We start from the raw sequence: 16,274 nt of genomic DNA, 5'->3' as shown, positions 1-16,274 counted from the left end.
GGCTCTTCAGAACATTACCTTTTTTCCGTTGCTCTGGGGTTTGTGTGGTGTTCTTGCTCCAATTTAAGCATCATTTGTTGCCATTTTTGCAATTACCGAATGGCAGCCCAACCATATGTTTCAGCTTTCATGACCAGTTCATGTTCAGCGTGTCTCAGAGTACTTTTACTACTTACTGTTCTTTGTTGCTTGGATTGTGATCATCTTGTTTGTGTAGTCACTCTTAGCGTTGCACCCTTTTGTCTTTTTTACCTGTTATGGCTAATAAAGTTTTTGTGGGCTATTTGGTAAAATGAATAAGGTGCTCTAAATTCAGTTCCAGCAATAACAGCACAATAGACCCCAAAGAGAAATGTTTCCAGCCATCAACTCTTTTAGAATGCAAGTGCATGCTTTTCGCTAGCTTATAATGATGCCCCTCTATTTTGCCCACATCAATGAAAAAGCATTCGGCTCCGTCAACAAAGTCAAGCCTTTGGCGCTTTTAAGATGCCCATCTCAGAAATTAATTACCTCCCTTGTTAATCTTTGCTAATTAAAATTGTAAGTTTATTGGTTCATGGTAGCCATGGAAGGACAACTTGGTGAGTGTTCCCTCCAACTGCAAGAGTTTTGTGAAAGTTGGCTTTAGTTACACAAATCAGAACAGTGGGAGACTCTTTTGGATTTATTGGCCTGATATAGCTGTTGAGATTAGAGTTTTTACCCTCTTTTTTTCCCCCAATTTTTTTTACTTTTGTTCCCACATATGGTGACATCCATTTGTTCCTTTTTATTTTGTGAAAGAAAACAGTTGGTCCAAGATTAGCTGCAGAGGTTGCCTACATGTAGACTAATCCATTAGTGTGGATAGGTTATTGGCTTCCTTTCTGCTGCTCAAATGGAAACCCATTAACGGAGGTAATGTGTGCCTCTGGCGAAGCCCACGGCACAGAGGCAGTGGAGGGTGTGTGTCTCATGGAGCAAACACACACTGGTGTTTAGAAGACTAACAGTCTCCTGAACCGATGAGCCAAATATTTCTTTTACTGTCACTTTCTTTCTCCCGTTTTTTTTTTTTTTTCGTTAATTTTTTATGCTTGTCCTCCTCAACTCTTTTCTCTGTCTTTCTCTATATATCTCATACTTTCAACTGTTTTCACTTTCTCTCTTTCGCTCTTTTGCTTTCTCCTGACGCTCTCTGGCTGACACTGGCTTGGGTACAGAGTCACATTGATCTGTGAAAAATCCTTCAGGCAATCATGAAATATTAAATTCAAGTCGTACTCTACACATTTCTCTCCTTTCTCTCTTTCGTTCCCTCTCTCTCTTTATCGCTTTCCTTCACGATTCGCCATGTCCTTCCTTGCGTTTAGTTTATTCGCACTGCATTTCATCAGTTGGAACAAGTTACAACCTTTCACAAGTCACACAGACTGATCTCTATCTGCGTTTTAAGCGATTTGTATCTAAATCTTAAATGTAAACACCTTTCTGGAGTTATTAACCAGAACAGTCAGTCACAAAGCACTCTTATTAAAGGATTCAAGAGCATTTATTTGTTGATGCTATAAAAAATAAAAACAAATTGGTTGTCAAATTTATGTAAATCATGTGTGATATTTTTTTATTATTATAATATTTTAGATTGACCAAGGGCGTATGTTTCCTCAGTTGGTATACACATTGTGGTGGTTATATATTTGTTCTGCAATTGTTATGTACATTGTGGTTATTAATTTCTTCATATTTATATTAGTATTGTTGCATTTAAGAGGAGAAAGAGTGCAGATCTATTTCCAGTGTATTTGTCGACGGCTTAAAGAGTAAATCTAAATGGTTATATACATTCTTAGATTTCCTGCCCGTAATTTTTTTTTTCTCCCCCACTGCCAGAGATCTCTGGTTGGTTGTGTAAATAATCTGTTTCATATTACCGCAATGACCCTCTGTGTATGTAGAAGCCAGAGGGGTATTGGCACCATCTTGGCTTACCCTCCTGATTCCCTCAAGCTGTTCAGCTACCATTACAGCTCATGCTATTACTCTTTATACATTGTGTTTATTCTGGATTGAAACACAGTAGGCGTGCATTTCGCCATTCGGAATGTAACTGCAACAATGTTTGTTAAATCAGCTTATTTTGAAAGTTGAGACACAAAATCGGTAGTAGTGGAGACATTAACCATCCAGTCCACTGTAATGGAACATTTTTTGTACTCCAAACTAAAGAGTGTTTTAAAGACCATCATGCCACAATCTTTGTTGAGCTACTTCGTGTGTTTTGTATAGCATCGCCCTCGAGCTTAATGTGTACCTTGTAGCCATGTAAGCTGTTGACAAGTGCTCTTTTTTTTATACAGGCAACACAATGTGGGAGAGCTGTTTGAATTGCAGGCAGATGTAGGCAGAATGTTCGTTCTCCCGCAAGTGCTGCCTGAAGCATCCCGGTTCTTTGTGCTGAGAGAGTGAAACAGGGCGAGAAAGGGATATGCTGTTTCTAAAATGTGTGCAGAATAGTTGTGAATTTGCACCGTGGATATTTACCACACAAATTTGAGAGACGTACATTGTCAGAGTGTCAAATTAGACACTTATGCTTTATCCTGAAAAAAAACAGATAGGGAGAGTTCTGGAGATGTCAGCTCCTACAGCCCAGATGAATCACAGTATGTGGCATCTTCTGACATTCATATCTGATCCAAGTGTTTGGCATACATGCTGCACTTTTGGTTTACTGAAAAGACTTTCCCTTTTGGTGGTTATTAGCAATGATTATGGCAGATTTGAGAACTTTGTATATTGATAAATGCTAGTTATAGATATCTAATCCATTGACTAGAACCTGTGCCATATCTAGAGACTATAGACTTGGGGTGGGTTCTTTTAATCGATAATGTGATCAGCTACCACTAAGAACGCCCTAGAAACACTATAGCAACCACCCAGAATACCCCAGCAACCACATAACATGGGAAAAACAAAAACTCAAAACAGCTAGCTTGTCATGCTGTTGTTAGGGTGTTTCTAGGGTTTTACCAACTGCATAGCAACATGCTAAAAAATATCTAGAAAAAATAGCATGTTATGTGGTTGTTAGTGTGTTTCTAGGGTTATTTGGGTAGGCTTTAACAACGCATAGCAACATGCTAATAAAAACATCTAGAAAAACTAGCATGTTATGTGGGTGTTTCTAGGGTTAAATGGGTGTTTTTTAGCAACCACGTTGCTAAAATAACTCCTTAACCCTCTAAGCGCCAAAGTCGCAAAATTGCGACAAGACGTCATACTTAAAACAGGCTGTAGATCCTAATATGGTGTAATATCTCATTTGTATTCCCTACCACTAGATGGCAGACATGTAATACTTCGATTCAAGACCAAAATGACATCATGTTCCTATTCAAAGTGTTGGAGGAAACGGCAGAGCAAGTGAGCCATCGTGTCATTGATGCGGAAGCAGTTCAGTTCAGAGCGTCTGAGTAAATTGTGAGAGAAAATCGTCAAATGGCTAATAAAAACTTGTACCGTGAGGATGTGTTGCAAATGTTATTCGCCGATTCTGACTCTGAAGGGGAATATTTGCCTTTTGGAAATGACGATCGGCCGTCTAATGATCGCACTTCTCCTGGTAACTTACATCTTTTCCGCGCAATGGTGCCGCCCGCGCTTCTCCCGGTACATCTTTGCCGCGCAATGGTGCCGCCGCGCAAGGCGCGAGTGTTCACGAAGCACAAACAGATCATTTTGACCATTTGCCCAACGGGGATGGGGGTGGCAGTGGTGGACGGTACATAGGAGACTGTTGGCAGCAGGGGTAGAAGAAATAGATGAACTGATCAAAAAGTAGGCTACTGTTCACATGTGTGTTACTACTAAAGTATTGTAATATAGTAATAATTTAGTACTTTCTCCTATTTTATTGTTGGTTTCCTCTTTTCCGATCATTTGGAATGAGGATAAAAAGACAAAAAAAGCATGTAAATAAATTCCAACATCAATTCAATATCTACTATTTCCTGAATATTACTGATGAACTGATCAAAAAGTAGGCTACTGTTCACATGTGTTTTACTACTATATAGTATAGTAATAATTTAGTACTTTCTCCTGTTATTGTTGGTTTCCTCTTTTCTCATCATTTGGAATGAGGATAAAAAAATAAAAATAAAACATGCAAATAAGTTCAAACATCAGTTCAATATCTACTATTTCCTGAATATTATGAAATTCAAGAGGGCTGCCCCCTGATGACGTCATAATATGCAAATTAGATTTATAGATTTATATTTACACCCCACATAAACTTTCAGTCATCCCCAACATTTTTCTAATTTACAGTAGATCTCTATCTTTAAGCCCTTTCAAGCCACAAGCTTTTGAAATTGTGATGTCAAAATCCAGCATTTTTTCAAAAAAACTTTGGCGCCTAAAGGGTTAACAACTGTTTAGCAACATGCTAAAACTACTCAAAACACTATTGAAAGGTAATAGCAACCACCCAGAATACAAGTGTTTAGAGGATCTAGTTTTAACTATTCCATTAGTGGCTCTCAATTAAATTTTTAGTAAAGGATGAAGGAAAAAAAAAACATCTGTTTGATTTAAGGATTTAAATTTGATGGTGTGTTGGATTCAGGGTAGATTTAAGGGTTTGTAGTATCTTCACCAGTTGGACTTTGTTGTGTCTGTACTTAATTGTGTGGTGAGGTAATGATGGAACACCACAAAACCTTACATGCTCTTGTTTTGGTTGGGGCCGCAGGCCTGGATTTTATCCCAGCTCTGCCCCTCAGCTCCTCAACTTCACCGGAGGCACAGGAACTGCAGCTTTGCCACTATTTCACTAATTAGAAAATCCCCTTCCCCACAGCAAGACTTTTTAATTATGTGTAGTGTCAACTACTTTACAGATTTAATCCATGGATAATACACACCAAACCACAAACTAGGATTGTGTCATAAATGGGCTGGAAAAGTGACCATGGTCTTAGCAGCTTTCGTAGAACCATCTTACCGGTTCCGAAAGGGGGTTTTGCCATGCAAACTTTTTGGTTCTCCAAAGAACCTTTTTGTGAACAGGTCTTAAAAGAACAATTTTTTTCTTAGTGTGAAGAACATCTTGATAATCTAAAGAACCTTTTTTCAACTATAAAGAGCCTTTTTTTGCAAGCAATGGATGTTAAAGGTTCTTCATAGATTCATCAATGTCAATAAAGAATCTTTATTTTTTAGACATTATTTTTAACTCTGCATCTTCTTTGAGGAAGATGTTGCGGTTTAAGCGGCCTGTTTTGAAGCCTAACCATGTCCCTCATAGTTTTGTAATTGCACAAGGTTAGATGGTCCTGGATCAAAGTAAAAGACTGCCATCAAAAAGCCAGATAGTATAGGGTTAAAGTGAAGTGGAGCAGGGTTGTGTAGCCCCGGGCGGCAGTTCTGCAGAGACTGGGCTGTGTTCGTGCAGAGGCAAGGCGAGTCATTTCCCCAAACGCTGGAGACACACAGAACCCTCAGGCACTCTCTAACCTTTAGAGGCCAGAAGTGCTCACAGTCGTTTGGAGGAATAAGGTGGAGTAATAAGGTTTTTTCTCTCCATTTTGTCTGGAGAGGGTTTTTTCTGTGGTGGTTTGGTCACTTTGAGTTGAAGGGCTTCTCAATTCTAGGGTAGCTTCGGAGCAGAGCTGCTTCTTGCATGACTTGTACATGTTTTGAAGATTTTAAGACCTTTACATCTGGTTGAAGGATACGTTTCATGCCTTTCTGCTCAATTCATGGCTTTCAGAGACCTACAAGTGTAAGCTGCCTCATCTCTTCAGGGTTTGGAGTCAGTTCCTCTGGAGGTGTTTGCTGTCCTACACACAGTGAACACGCACAAACACAACTCAAGGGTTTACAACACACTTTAACCCTAATGACACTCGAAAAGATAGCTTGTGCACCCTACACATTCCAGTCCACAGCTAATGTGGTTTAAAAAATACATTTCTCTCAGTGCTTGGGGCATGTTAATGCTCACATCTGTAATATATTCATCCATATCTTTACACATTTATGCAGGCTTAACAAGCTCCATCTCTAACGCACCACTAGGATAGTGGCAAAATGCCCTGAGCGTGTTCACCCACACATGCTAACTGTGAAACGCAGTCTTCCTGTACTGCAGTATCGAGTTGAGCAAGTAAAACTGTATCTTACTAAAGGCTAGAGTTTAGGTGATTACATATTAGATTTTTATTTAAAAAATTATTTTTTCTGAGATATGGTTTGCTTTTTGTAAATAATTTATTAAGGGTCAACGATAAAAATGTAGCTCTTAGAAATGAACTCTTTGTATTCATTATGGTTTTGAAAAACTTTTATACAGTTTTCAAAAGAAGTTTCAATTCAGTGATAAAAATGTCATGTGTAACCGCCATGTAAAGTAATAACATTTTCCTGACAACATGTATCATGTCTACAGATCCTAATTATTTTTAAATATTTGTTTATTTTTCCGTTTTTAATATTCGTTTTTTTATATATATTTCTATTAAAGGGTTAGTTCACCCAAAAATGAAAATGATGTCATTAATGACGTTCCAAGCCCGCAAGACCTCCGTTCATCTTCGGAACACAGTTTAAGATATTTTAGATTTAGTCCGAGAGCTTTCTGTCCCTCCATTGAAAATGTGTGTACGGTATACTGTCCATGTCCAGAAAAGGTAATACAGACATCATCAAAGTAGTCCAAGTGACTACAGTGGCTCAATCTTAAGTTTATAAAGCGACGAGAACACATTTTGTGCGCAAAAAACAACAAAAATAATGACTTTATTCCACTATTCATTTCCTTCTCTCTGGGCCTCGAGTGAGTTCACGTAGTATAACTGCGTAGCGCTTCTGTTGTACGTCACACGCATCACACATGACCAGCGTCGGCCAATAGTGAGCCTACGTGTGACGTACAACACAGAAGCGCTACGCAGTTATACTACGTGAACTCACTCGAGGCCCAGAGAGAAGGAAATGAATAGTGGAATAAAGTCATTATTTTTGTTGTTTTTTGCGCACAAAATGTGTTCTCGTCGCTTTATAAACTTAAGATTGAGCCACTGTAGTCACTTGGACTACTTTGATGATGTCTGTATTACCTTTTCTGGACATGGACAGTATACCGTACACACATTTTCAATGGAGGGACAGAAAGCTCTCGGACTAAATCTAAAATATCTTAAACTGTGTTCCGAAGATGAACGGAGGTCTTACGGGCTTGGAACGACATGAGGGTGAGTCATTAATGACATCATTTTCATTTTTGGGTGAACTAACCCTTTAAGCTTTTGATTTATTTTTGTATTGTTTAGTTAGCTGCCTAGGTAAACATTTCTAATTTAAGTGTTCCGTGTAATATTTACATTTTATTTTATTTCAGCTTTATTTCAATTAACAAACAATTTTAATAATTTATCAACAATAGCATTATTTAGGTGTACCACATGCCGCCACCTGCAAAATGTATGTCATTTAATATTTAAGATATTAATGTTGTAATGAAAAAAAAAGCTTTTTTTCCCCCTCAAAGAAATTTAGCCAAACTATAGCTTTTCCTTTCAAGAATTTCATTATTTTAATAAGACTTTTTCTTTATATAATATCAGGACATGTTTTACTTTTATGCACGCTTTAAAAAATATGAAATTAATCTTAATTCAAAAATAGCATTCAAGTCGTTGCATGTAAGAATACAAATTTTGAATAAACAAGATGTCATTGACCTATTAATTTGAAATCAAGTACAGTGGGTCTGTGTTGAAGACCTCATTCATAAGTGTTTGCTGACTTGCATGACATTTTTAAATTGCGTTTCTCCACACACACATACGGCATCCAATGCTCGGCATTGATTTCATGTTTATTTAAGTGTGTGCGATATGTAACCAGTGGCTTACTATCACTTGATCGTGTCCTTAACTTCCTGGAACAGTCTCTTCTAGGTGTGGTTAATCACTGAAAATTTTGGCAGTAATCTCGGATTTTAGTTTTGCGTTTCATTCTTTCTTTAAAGTGCTCATAACAATTAAACATTAAACGGCGTACAAGACCACGCACCGACCTGCCAGCGTAAACATGTCGTGTCCTTTGCCAGCCCTGGGTGTGTGTGAGAGTTGGAATCATTCAGGGTGTGTGGCATGCATGAGGGTGATATAGATCCCACAAAGGTGCATGTTGTTTCTGTAGGGTGTGGTGTGTGTTTTGTGCCCAGAGGCCATCTTACACCTTCTCACGTACACTTAGTATTCAGTGAAGGCTGGAGACCCTAACCTCATTCTAGCCGAGTGATGTCACGCTATTGACCCCCTGTACGGCTGATGAATACGATACACATGCGATCTTCCTCACTCCTCCAGGAAATTGGTTGTAAGGTCTTTCCCCTCAAGGTGGACTACGTAAATAATCTTAATGTTAAGAAAGCTGGTCGTTAGCCCTCTGTTTCATCATCTTGACTAGTAATACATAAGCATAGATTTTATTTGAAGGATCTTTGTTTTTCGTAAGAGTGTGGCTGTGATCTCACTCTTTCCCACTCACATTTGTTTGAGTCAAATCTGAAGAGGAACTGCTTTGAGATACTGTAGTTGAGATCAAAAGTCTGCTGCCCGGGGCATGAGGTGTGGTTCTCTAGCCTCGAGCTGAGAACAGATGATCACATGTTGTGCAGGTGTGCTGACAAACACACAAAAGCACAAAACCAAAGGATCTTTGATGACTGCAAGGTCTTTACTGCAAAAATGCTTGCAAAAAAAAAAGAAGGCCAGACTGGTTCGGCTCAGATTTAGGTAGCACAAAGACTTCAGTTCAATTGTGCATTTTATTTGACTGAATTATTTTTGACTATTTTAAACAAACCCAAACCTTTTGGCCTATTTTTTTTTTTGTCTTGTTACCATTTTAAATTTAACACAAAACAATCTGACCTAATCGAATCTTTGAGAATAAAAAAGATTTATTTCATTTTATTTCCTTTTACTCTTAAGTTAGACATAACTATCTTAACTTTTTTTACTATTTTAAATTAAATACAAAGCAATCTAACTTAATCCAAAAGTAGATTTTTATATAATTTTATTTCTTTTTAATTATTTTAAGTTAAACATGAACACAAAATAATGTGACCTAATATTTGATAATAATGAAAATTGTTGTTTTGTTTTTTACTATTTTAAATTTAACAAAATAATCTTTCTGTCCAATCTTTGAGAATAAATTATAAATATTTTATTCATTTCTTTTTGCGGTTTTAAATTAAAAGCACAATAATCTGACCTAATCCAATCTTTGAGAATTAAAATTAGTTTTAATACTTTTTTTATAATTATTATTATTATTATTATTATTATTATATTATAATACAGTAAAATGTTGGCAACAGCAAAGACAGACATTTAATAAATGGTAACATTTAATAAAATTAACCACTTGTTTTTTTATTTATTTTTAAATTAAGTATGTTTGTCTAACTCTGGGCTGTTTATGGTTAAATAAAAAAAAAAAAAAATGAACCGCCTACTTGATGTAGAAACCATTTATTGTCATCAATCACAGCCTTGGCAAACGTTTATCAACCCATGACAATGACCTAATGAATTCTTTCATTATTCCCATTCAGCTTCCTGCGGGCTCCTCTGGATCAGCGACCGGTTCTACCTCATCCTCCACGTCTTCAGTCCGGCAGACCCGTCAGCGCATCACCCGGGTCAACCTCAGGGACTTGATCTTCTGCATGGAGCAGGAGCGAACCACAGCCAGGTCCATGCTGCTCTACAAGGCCCTTCTGAAGTAGCACTGATCCAGTGAGATGGATGAGATCATCCACCCTAATGGTACTCCACCTGCTTGACTCTCAGTAATACGTTCAAGTCTTCCTCTCCTTCTCCACATTCATCTCCGGTTTGTGCCTTCAGACTCACCTGTGGCATGAACTCTTTGATCAGTGCGAGCGTGTTGCTGTGACACTTCTAAACGTGGCCGTTCTGGAGATGAGAAGGTTCTGGAAAAGCACGTAAGCCGGCGGCTGTGGACACCATGTGATTATTCCCTTTGGGTGACCCTTTTATGGTTTTATTTCCCCTTTGTTTTGGATTAATGAGCCATCATTTTGAGCAATGTTGATCTTTTTATTCATTAACTTGAACTCAGACTGGTTTTACGTTTCAGGATAGAGATTGAGATTTGTTTTATATAAATAGCGGCTGGACTTGTTTTTAACCGAAAGCCTCGTTTGCAATAGAGACACTGGAAATGTGAATGCAAATTTTTAGAGGTCTAACGAGTCGGGAGTATTTTTAGTAACTTATAAGTAGCTCATCTTTAAGTCTCTGAGGAAACGTGTGGATGTTTTGGGGGGATTTTTTTGTTACAGATTTATGCAAAATGAAGAAAACTCTGTGTTGTAAAACACTGACTGTCTTTCATCCTATTGGATGGTCTTTTGAAATTCAGTGACAGTTTTGTCTCACACACTCAGTGTGGAGTTAAATGTGTGTACGGTTTCACTAGTGTCTGTGTTAAGTATACTGTGAAATGGTGCCTTACGTGGCCCTCCTAGGGCACCATTGTTTTTTAATCAAATTCACGGCATGGAAATTATCTAATATGCTAATACTAATATGCATCGCTTCAACAACGATTCTAGAGCAGGATCTCTCGTAACTTATTTGTGGAGAAATGGCAGGTTGTACGTATTGTTAATTTGACCATTTTTTTAAATACGTTCAAAATAGGGTGGTTTTCACAGACTGCAGTAATGATTTTAAAATACTAATGTTGCATTTTGGATCCTGTACTTTTGTGTAAATGAAATTAAATTAAATTTCACAATAAATTTAGTATCTGTCATCGGGCATTATTTTATGTCTCAAATAGCGAATATTTTGTAAACTGCCCTTTATGACATGCAGTAGGAGAGGAAATTACATTGTTTGACATGTACCTTTTGGCGTTGTACAGATGTATGTTGGGAGACGGTCGACGTTCATGTCATGTGCAATGATTCCTTTGAGATCTGAAGCAAAATCTTTTTCCATCACTCAGATTTAATTTGTATTGTTTGTGCTGACGTTTGGACAAACGGTATTGTTGATCAAGGGATTGTCTTTTGTCTAAAAAACATATCTATTAGAATTTCTATTTTTGCTAAATTTAACAATTTTTGAATGTTTGGTTGGTTTGGAAAAAAGTGCTCATCTCTATTAAATTTGTACTTTTGTAAAAGAATAAAGTTCCTAATTATACTTCTGGCATGACTTTCTTTGATGTTTGTTTTACATGAATGAATGTCAAAGTCAACTTGAATACACAAAAAACAGTCTTGATAATCTTACATCACAATGAATCAACTTTATTTGGCTGGCCACACGGGCTATTGGTTAACGTTAATCATGATATGTCCTTACATCCTAACATTTTGCCAATATGTTAGGATATAAGGACATAATTACCAGCAAGTAAAGGATCAAATAAATATGGTCTGATTCCTGAGACAATTTTTGGTGTCTTTAACTAATATGTACTAACATTTAAATAAAAAAATTGGGACAATGCACTCATTGTGTAAATACGTGTTCTACATTGTACTTGTATTATGACATACCAGAATGAAATTATACCTGTAATTACAGTTGACGCTCCCCTTAACCAAGTGTTTCCCAACCCTGTTCTTGGACACATTTTGGATATCGGTCTCATCTGACTCGTCCGTTTCAGGTGTTGGAGTCTCTACTAATCAGCTGATGAGTTGAATCAGGTGTGTTCGATTAGGAAGAGTTTGCAAAAGTTTACTGTTATGAACAGGGTTGGGAAACCTAATCATACCACAACCTGTCCTTCACCTTACCTGTATCCCACCTCAATAGCAGCAAAAGTGTTTTGCAATACAACATGAACACAAAAAGTACAATTGTGCATAAGATGTGTATATATATATATATAATTTTTTTATTTTTATTTTTTTTTTTTTTTTTTAAGCCAAGTACAGTAAAGACATCTGATATAAACTGAGAGCCAATTGTTTTTTTTCTTTTCACCATTGACTGCAAACTCATTCAGGTGAGGCTCTATACCTTTCATGATTCAGTAAATTTCTGATTAAAAACATTAAGTCCCGCCCTACCTTTTATTTTATCGTTGAGTAATTTGTTCAGAAAATGTTTTGCGAATGTTCTTGCATGTTAAAGATCTATTTTCTAATTGCTATTATTGATCTCTTGACTGATTAAGTTTTTAACATTTGTTTTGACCTTGTAGTTTTTAATCAAAATGCCATGACTCAATCTTTCAGTGAAACGACAGACTTCTCTCTGGTGACGTATGCAGGACTTCTCCAATCATTTCGTCCACTGAAACCCTCCACAATGACTGCAAGCTCGCATTCAGATCTGCCTTCATCCAAGTAATGAACCAAAATAATGTTTCACTAGGAAAATATGTCGCTAATTCTGTTTACGATATTCGCTTCAAATGCTCACTGTCATTTGTATCAAAAGTTCATCCAATACATGCTGTCAGTGGTTTAAAATAGGGAAAGAATCCCAACAATTTATTAAAAGTTCATTTATCAACACCAATTACAAAAAGAATATGACAATTCAAATGAACACATGCCTGACATACCACTACGATTCATATCAATAATAATCCATTACAAAAAATTTGTATTTAAATAATATACATTTGGACCATACTGCAATATACATCTCGACACAACATCCATTAGAGCAGTATTTAAATTAAGATTTTTGTAATGTCCGACGCAGCTTCTCTGACCCTCGTTGCACTGGAGACGAGATAGTCTTTAATTTTTTTTCTTAAAAATCTCTCTTTTAAAAAAAAAAAAAAAGTCAGTTGCACAGCGGCGAGATGGTAAGTTGCATTCAGGGGGACCCGCGAAGCGTCCGTGAGCCTTTATGTACAATGTGCGACAAATCGAAGAAATTTGAACACAGCATAAAAGAAACAATGGCCAGTTAAGACAACAAATAGCATAATATATCCGTGACATTTCCTTTTGAAATGGTGAGGCGGAGAGCCTTAAAAAGCTGTCTTATTAAATGTGCCTTTTTATAACACATACAATTCAGTCTGTTTACCAGCCCTGAAGTTAACAGGACTTAGTGAAGCTAACCTTTCAAGTTTACTCTCCCTCAGTCTCTCTCCAAGTGGCTCTGATTGCACTGTTTTGCTATGGGAGAGCGATCAAAAGGGATTGTGGGAAAGTGACCTTAACCCCTGGAGACTGGAGAGAAGTCTGACCCGACCCTTGAGGGGCACTATCCCCCTCTTCTCTGACGGTCCGAGCAGCTCCCCCTGAAAGTGCTGACTAATCATATTTTTTAAAAGGTGCCTTCATCAAACGAGATGTTGTTTTAGACGCGATGGGAATTGTATCTACAAAGAGATATTTGCTTTTTAACCGTCTACTCAAAGCAATCATGATGTATAATGAATTTTTCGAAGCTGCTAGACGGTACGTTCAGGGCTAGTTTTGAAGAAAACGGGCACCCGAAAGAAAGTCGAGGGCTTAGCGATGCCATCAGACAAGTGAGTCCAGGTTTCCCTTCAGACGCGCTAGAGCAAAAAGCCTCTCTGCCCAGCGCTGAATGCATTACCAGACCGCCCGCTTTAGCCTCGAGTCAAAGCGTCTACGCGGCCAACTCCAGACCGCACTTACAACCAAATGACTTCTGAGAACTGCTCTCATATCCTTCATGTAGCGAGACAATAGCAATAAACCTGTAGGTCATAAAAGAACTGATTTACATAGATGAGACTGGAAAATGAGAACATTAGATATCAAGATTAAAAATGGATCAGAGGACAGACTTATGTATTTTGTGGTTAATTTGGCCCGGGAGCTTGGAGATCTGACTGGTGCTTCATTTGAAAGTCTTCTAGCCGGAAGGTGCGTTCGCCACAAACGCAACTTCCTTGTAGAGTTCTTCTCAGACTTTACAATCGCAAAGTTATGTCATGGTTCTTGTACAGTGGAAATATAGATCAACGAGTGCATTTTTCATGACTCAAGCCAAATAAAGAGTTAAAAAGTTCAACTCGAGGTCAGTAGCTGAAAAGCCATCCTGTGGCCCGCTTGGGTTTGTAAAGCATCTTTTGGAGGAGTTTAGGGGTCGTTGATGAAATTACTCGAACATTTACTAAGATTTCAGTCCTCTTGGAGTCCGAAAAGTCGAAGCAGACTCTTCTAGCAAATAAAGCCTTCTATTTGTCCGCTGGCGTTTTTTTTTTTTCTTGTTTTTTTTTCTTGTAAGCAGACTGAGGTGTTCGTGGTTGGTGCAAGAGCTGGCTAGTCCATTGGCTCCTGTTTTATCCGGATGGGCGTGTGGCTGGTCTGACACCGTCTGTCCTCCCGACTCAGGATGTACTCGCTGAACTGGGAGGAGTCCACGCCCCCGCCGCATGACGCCACCATGCTGAAGCCTTTCTGGAACAGTCTCTCCAGGACCTAGGAGAAACCAGAGACATATTTAAATATACTGATATTTCAGTACAATGAGATACCCAGTACTTCATATAGATGAATCAAGACACCAACAGCCTCACCAGGATCTAGAAGAAACCAGGGATTGAACACTCAGTATTCTGAGTAAAGATGATTTTCATACAATATTTATGCTAGTTTATCAGCACTTATATTTGCATCAAAGACAAACACCATGCTAAAATTTTCTGGAACTGTCATTCTAGGATCCAGGAGAAACCAGTTTGTTCAAATTGAGACACTCACTATGGGTTTTTGGAGTTAGCAATTTATGCTACTCTTAAAACAATGCATAATTCTGGAACCGTCTAAGAAAAACCAGGGAGAATTTTGAGATGAAGTTTTATATAAATGAAGTGAACTCCTATTTATGCTACTCGTATCAGCACTTAATTTAAATGCATCAAGACAGCACCAGATTTAAACCCTTTTGTCTCTACAGGACCTAGAAGAAACCAGGGACAGTTATCCGTATTCTGAGATGATGCTTTTCATACAATGTTAGTTTACAAAGTAAACTCCATTTATGCAACTCTGTCAGCGCTCTATAGTTGCATCAAGACAAACGCCATGTTAAAACTTTCTGGAACAGTCTCTCCAGGACCTAGCAGAAACCAGGGACGTTTTTAGTATCTTGAGAAGTTCTTTGTTCAATTTGAGAAACTCACTATGGGTTTTTGGAGTAAGCGGATTATAATACTCTACATAATTGCATCAAGATGGCAACCCTTTTTGGAACAGTCCAGGACCTAAGAGAAACCAGGGAAGTCTTAGTATTTTGAGATGATGTTTATCATAAAATAAGCTGCTTTTTAAGCACTTCACCTAACTGCATCAAGATGGCACCAGATTGAACCATTTATGCAACAGTCTCTCTAGGACCCAAGAGAAACCAGGGGAATTTTGTGTCTGTTATTTTGAGTTCAAGTTCTCTATAATGAGAATATGAAAAACTCGGTGTGACTTTTTTTCAAAGTAAACTCCTGTTTATGCCACTCTATCAGCACTTCACATAGTTGCATCAAGACGCATTTAAAATGTGCAATCTCAGTAACAGCGCTATCAACAACTTCACGCTTGCATTAACCCTCAGACGTTTCTCTCTCCAGACCATCCACCCGGGATGAGAAGGAGCGAGCAGACATCCCCTGGGCTGTTTACAGGGGTTTGATGCCGAGTCAAATGAGAATAGGCTCCCCCACTGACAGCCCACACTGTAGCCGCCCGACTCTTTCATTACGAACCCAATGCACACAATCTCGGCTACTGTCAGAGATCCCTCACCGAGAGACGTCTCAGGGCGGCCGCTGTCACTGTCATTCCCACCACCGCAAAAAAAGCCAACCAAATGTTTTATCTGTTGGAGTGCTTGTAGATTTTTTTAAAATTCAATACATGCAGCCTTGAGTATTCACTTACTCCTGCACTTCTTTCAAGTGTGCTTCACATGAAAATGAAAGTTCTGGCTCGGGGCTACAGAGCCAGATAAAAGTCCCTCCGCAAAAAAAAAAAAAAAAAATGATGAAGACGAAGGAATCAGCTGAACTGCACAGGGCCTGAGAAAAAATGTCCATCCTTATCCTCACTTTGGAAGTTGAGGCTGCGGAGAAACTTGTAGAGGAAATGAACACTTCTTATGACTTACGCACAGATGAGGAATGAAAGACATCAGCAGATGACACAAGGGCCTGCCGTGCACAAAGAAAGATTGCGTTTTTGAAGCATCTTTTCAAGAACATATATCGCCATTAAGGTCCATGTT

At 38.1% G+C, this 16,274-nt stretch overlaps 2 protein-coding genes across 6 annotated transcripts in view; one reads left to right on the top strand and one right to left on the bottom strand.

Moving 5' to 3' along the window:
- The window catches only part of LOC311070342 (transcription initiation factor TFIID subunit 4), a gene marked incomplete at its 5' end in the record, with an annotated part of 34,668 nt that extends 23,412 nt beyond the window's left edge, over positions 1-11,256 (top strand). For 2 of the 4 annotated variants that reach the window (XM_084094140.1, XM_084094142.1), the window contains 2 exons: positions 9,629-9,842; positions 9,924-11,256. In XM_084094140.1, the coding sequence (XP_083950266.1) occupies positions 9,629-9,802 (174 nt within the window). In that variant the 3' untranslated portion in view covers positions 9,803-9,842; positions 9,924-11,256. Of the gene's footprint in view, positions 1-9,628 lie in introns of all 4 variants that reach the window. The other 2 variants (XM_084094139.1, XM_084094141.1) reach the window with 1 other exon arrangement.
- A 1,269-nt stretch (positions 11,257-12,525) lies between these two features.
- Positions 12,526-16,274, bottom strand: part of kctd15a (potassium channel tetramerization domain containing 15a) — a 572,168-nt gene continuing 568,419 nt past the window's right edge. For both annotated transcript variants that reach the window (XM_084094150.1, XM_084094151.1), the window contains one exon: positions 12,526-14,476. In XM_084094150.1, coding sequence (XP_083950276.1) covers positions 14,318-14,476 — 159 coding nt within the window. In that variant the 3' untranslated portion in view covers positions 12,526-14,317. The remainder of the gene's footprint in view (positions 14,477-16,274) is intronic.

Source organism: Abramis brama (assembly GCF_963993115.1).
Source record: "Abramis brama genome assembly, chromosome: 20".
Lineage (NCBI taxonomy): Eukaryota > Metazoa > Chordata > Actinopteri > Cypriniformes > Leuciscidae > Abramis > Abramis brama.
The sequence above is the reverse complement of the archived record's forward strand: the minus strand, read 5'-3'. Positions and strand labels throughout refer to the sequence as shown.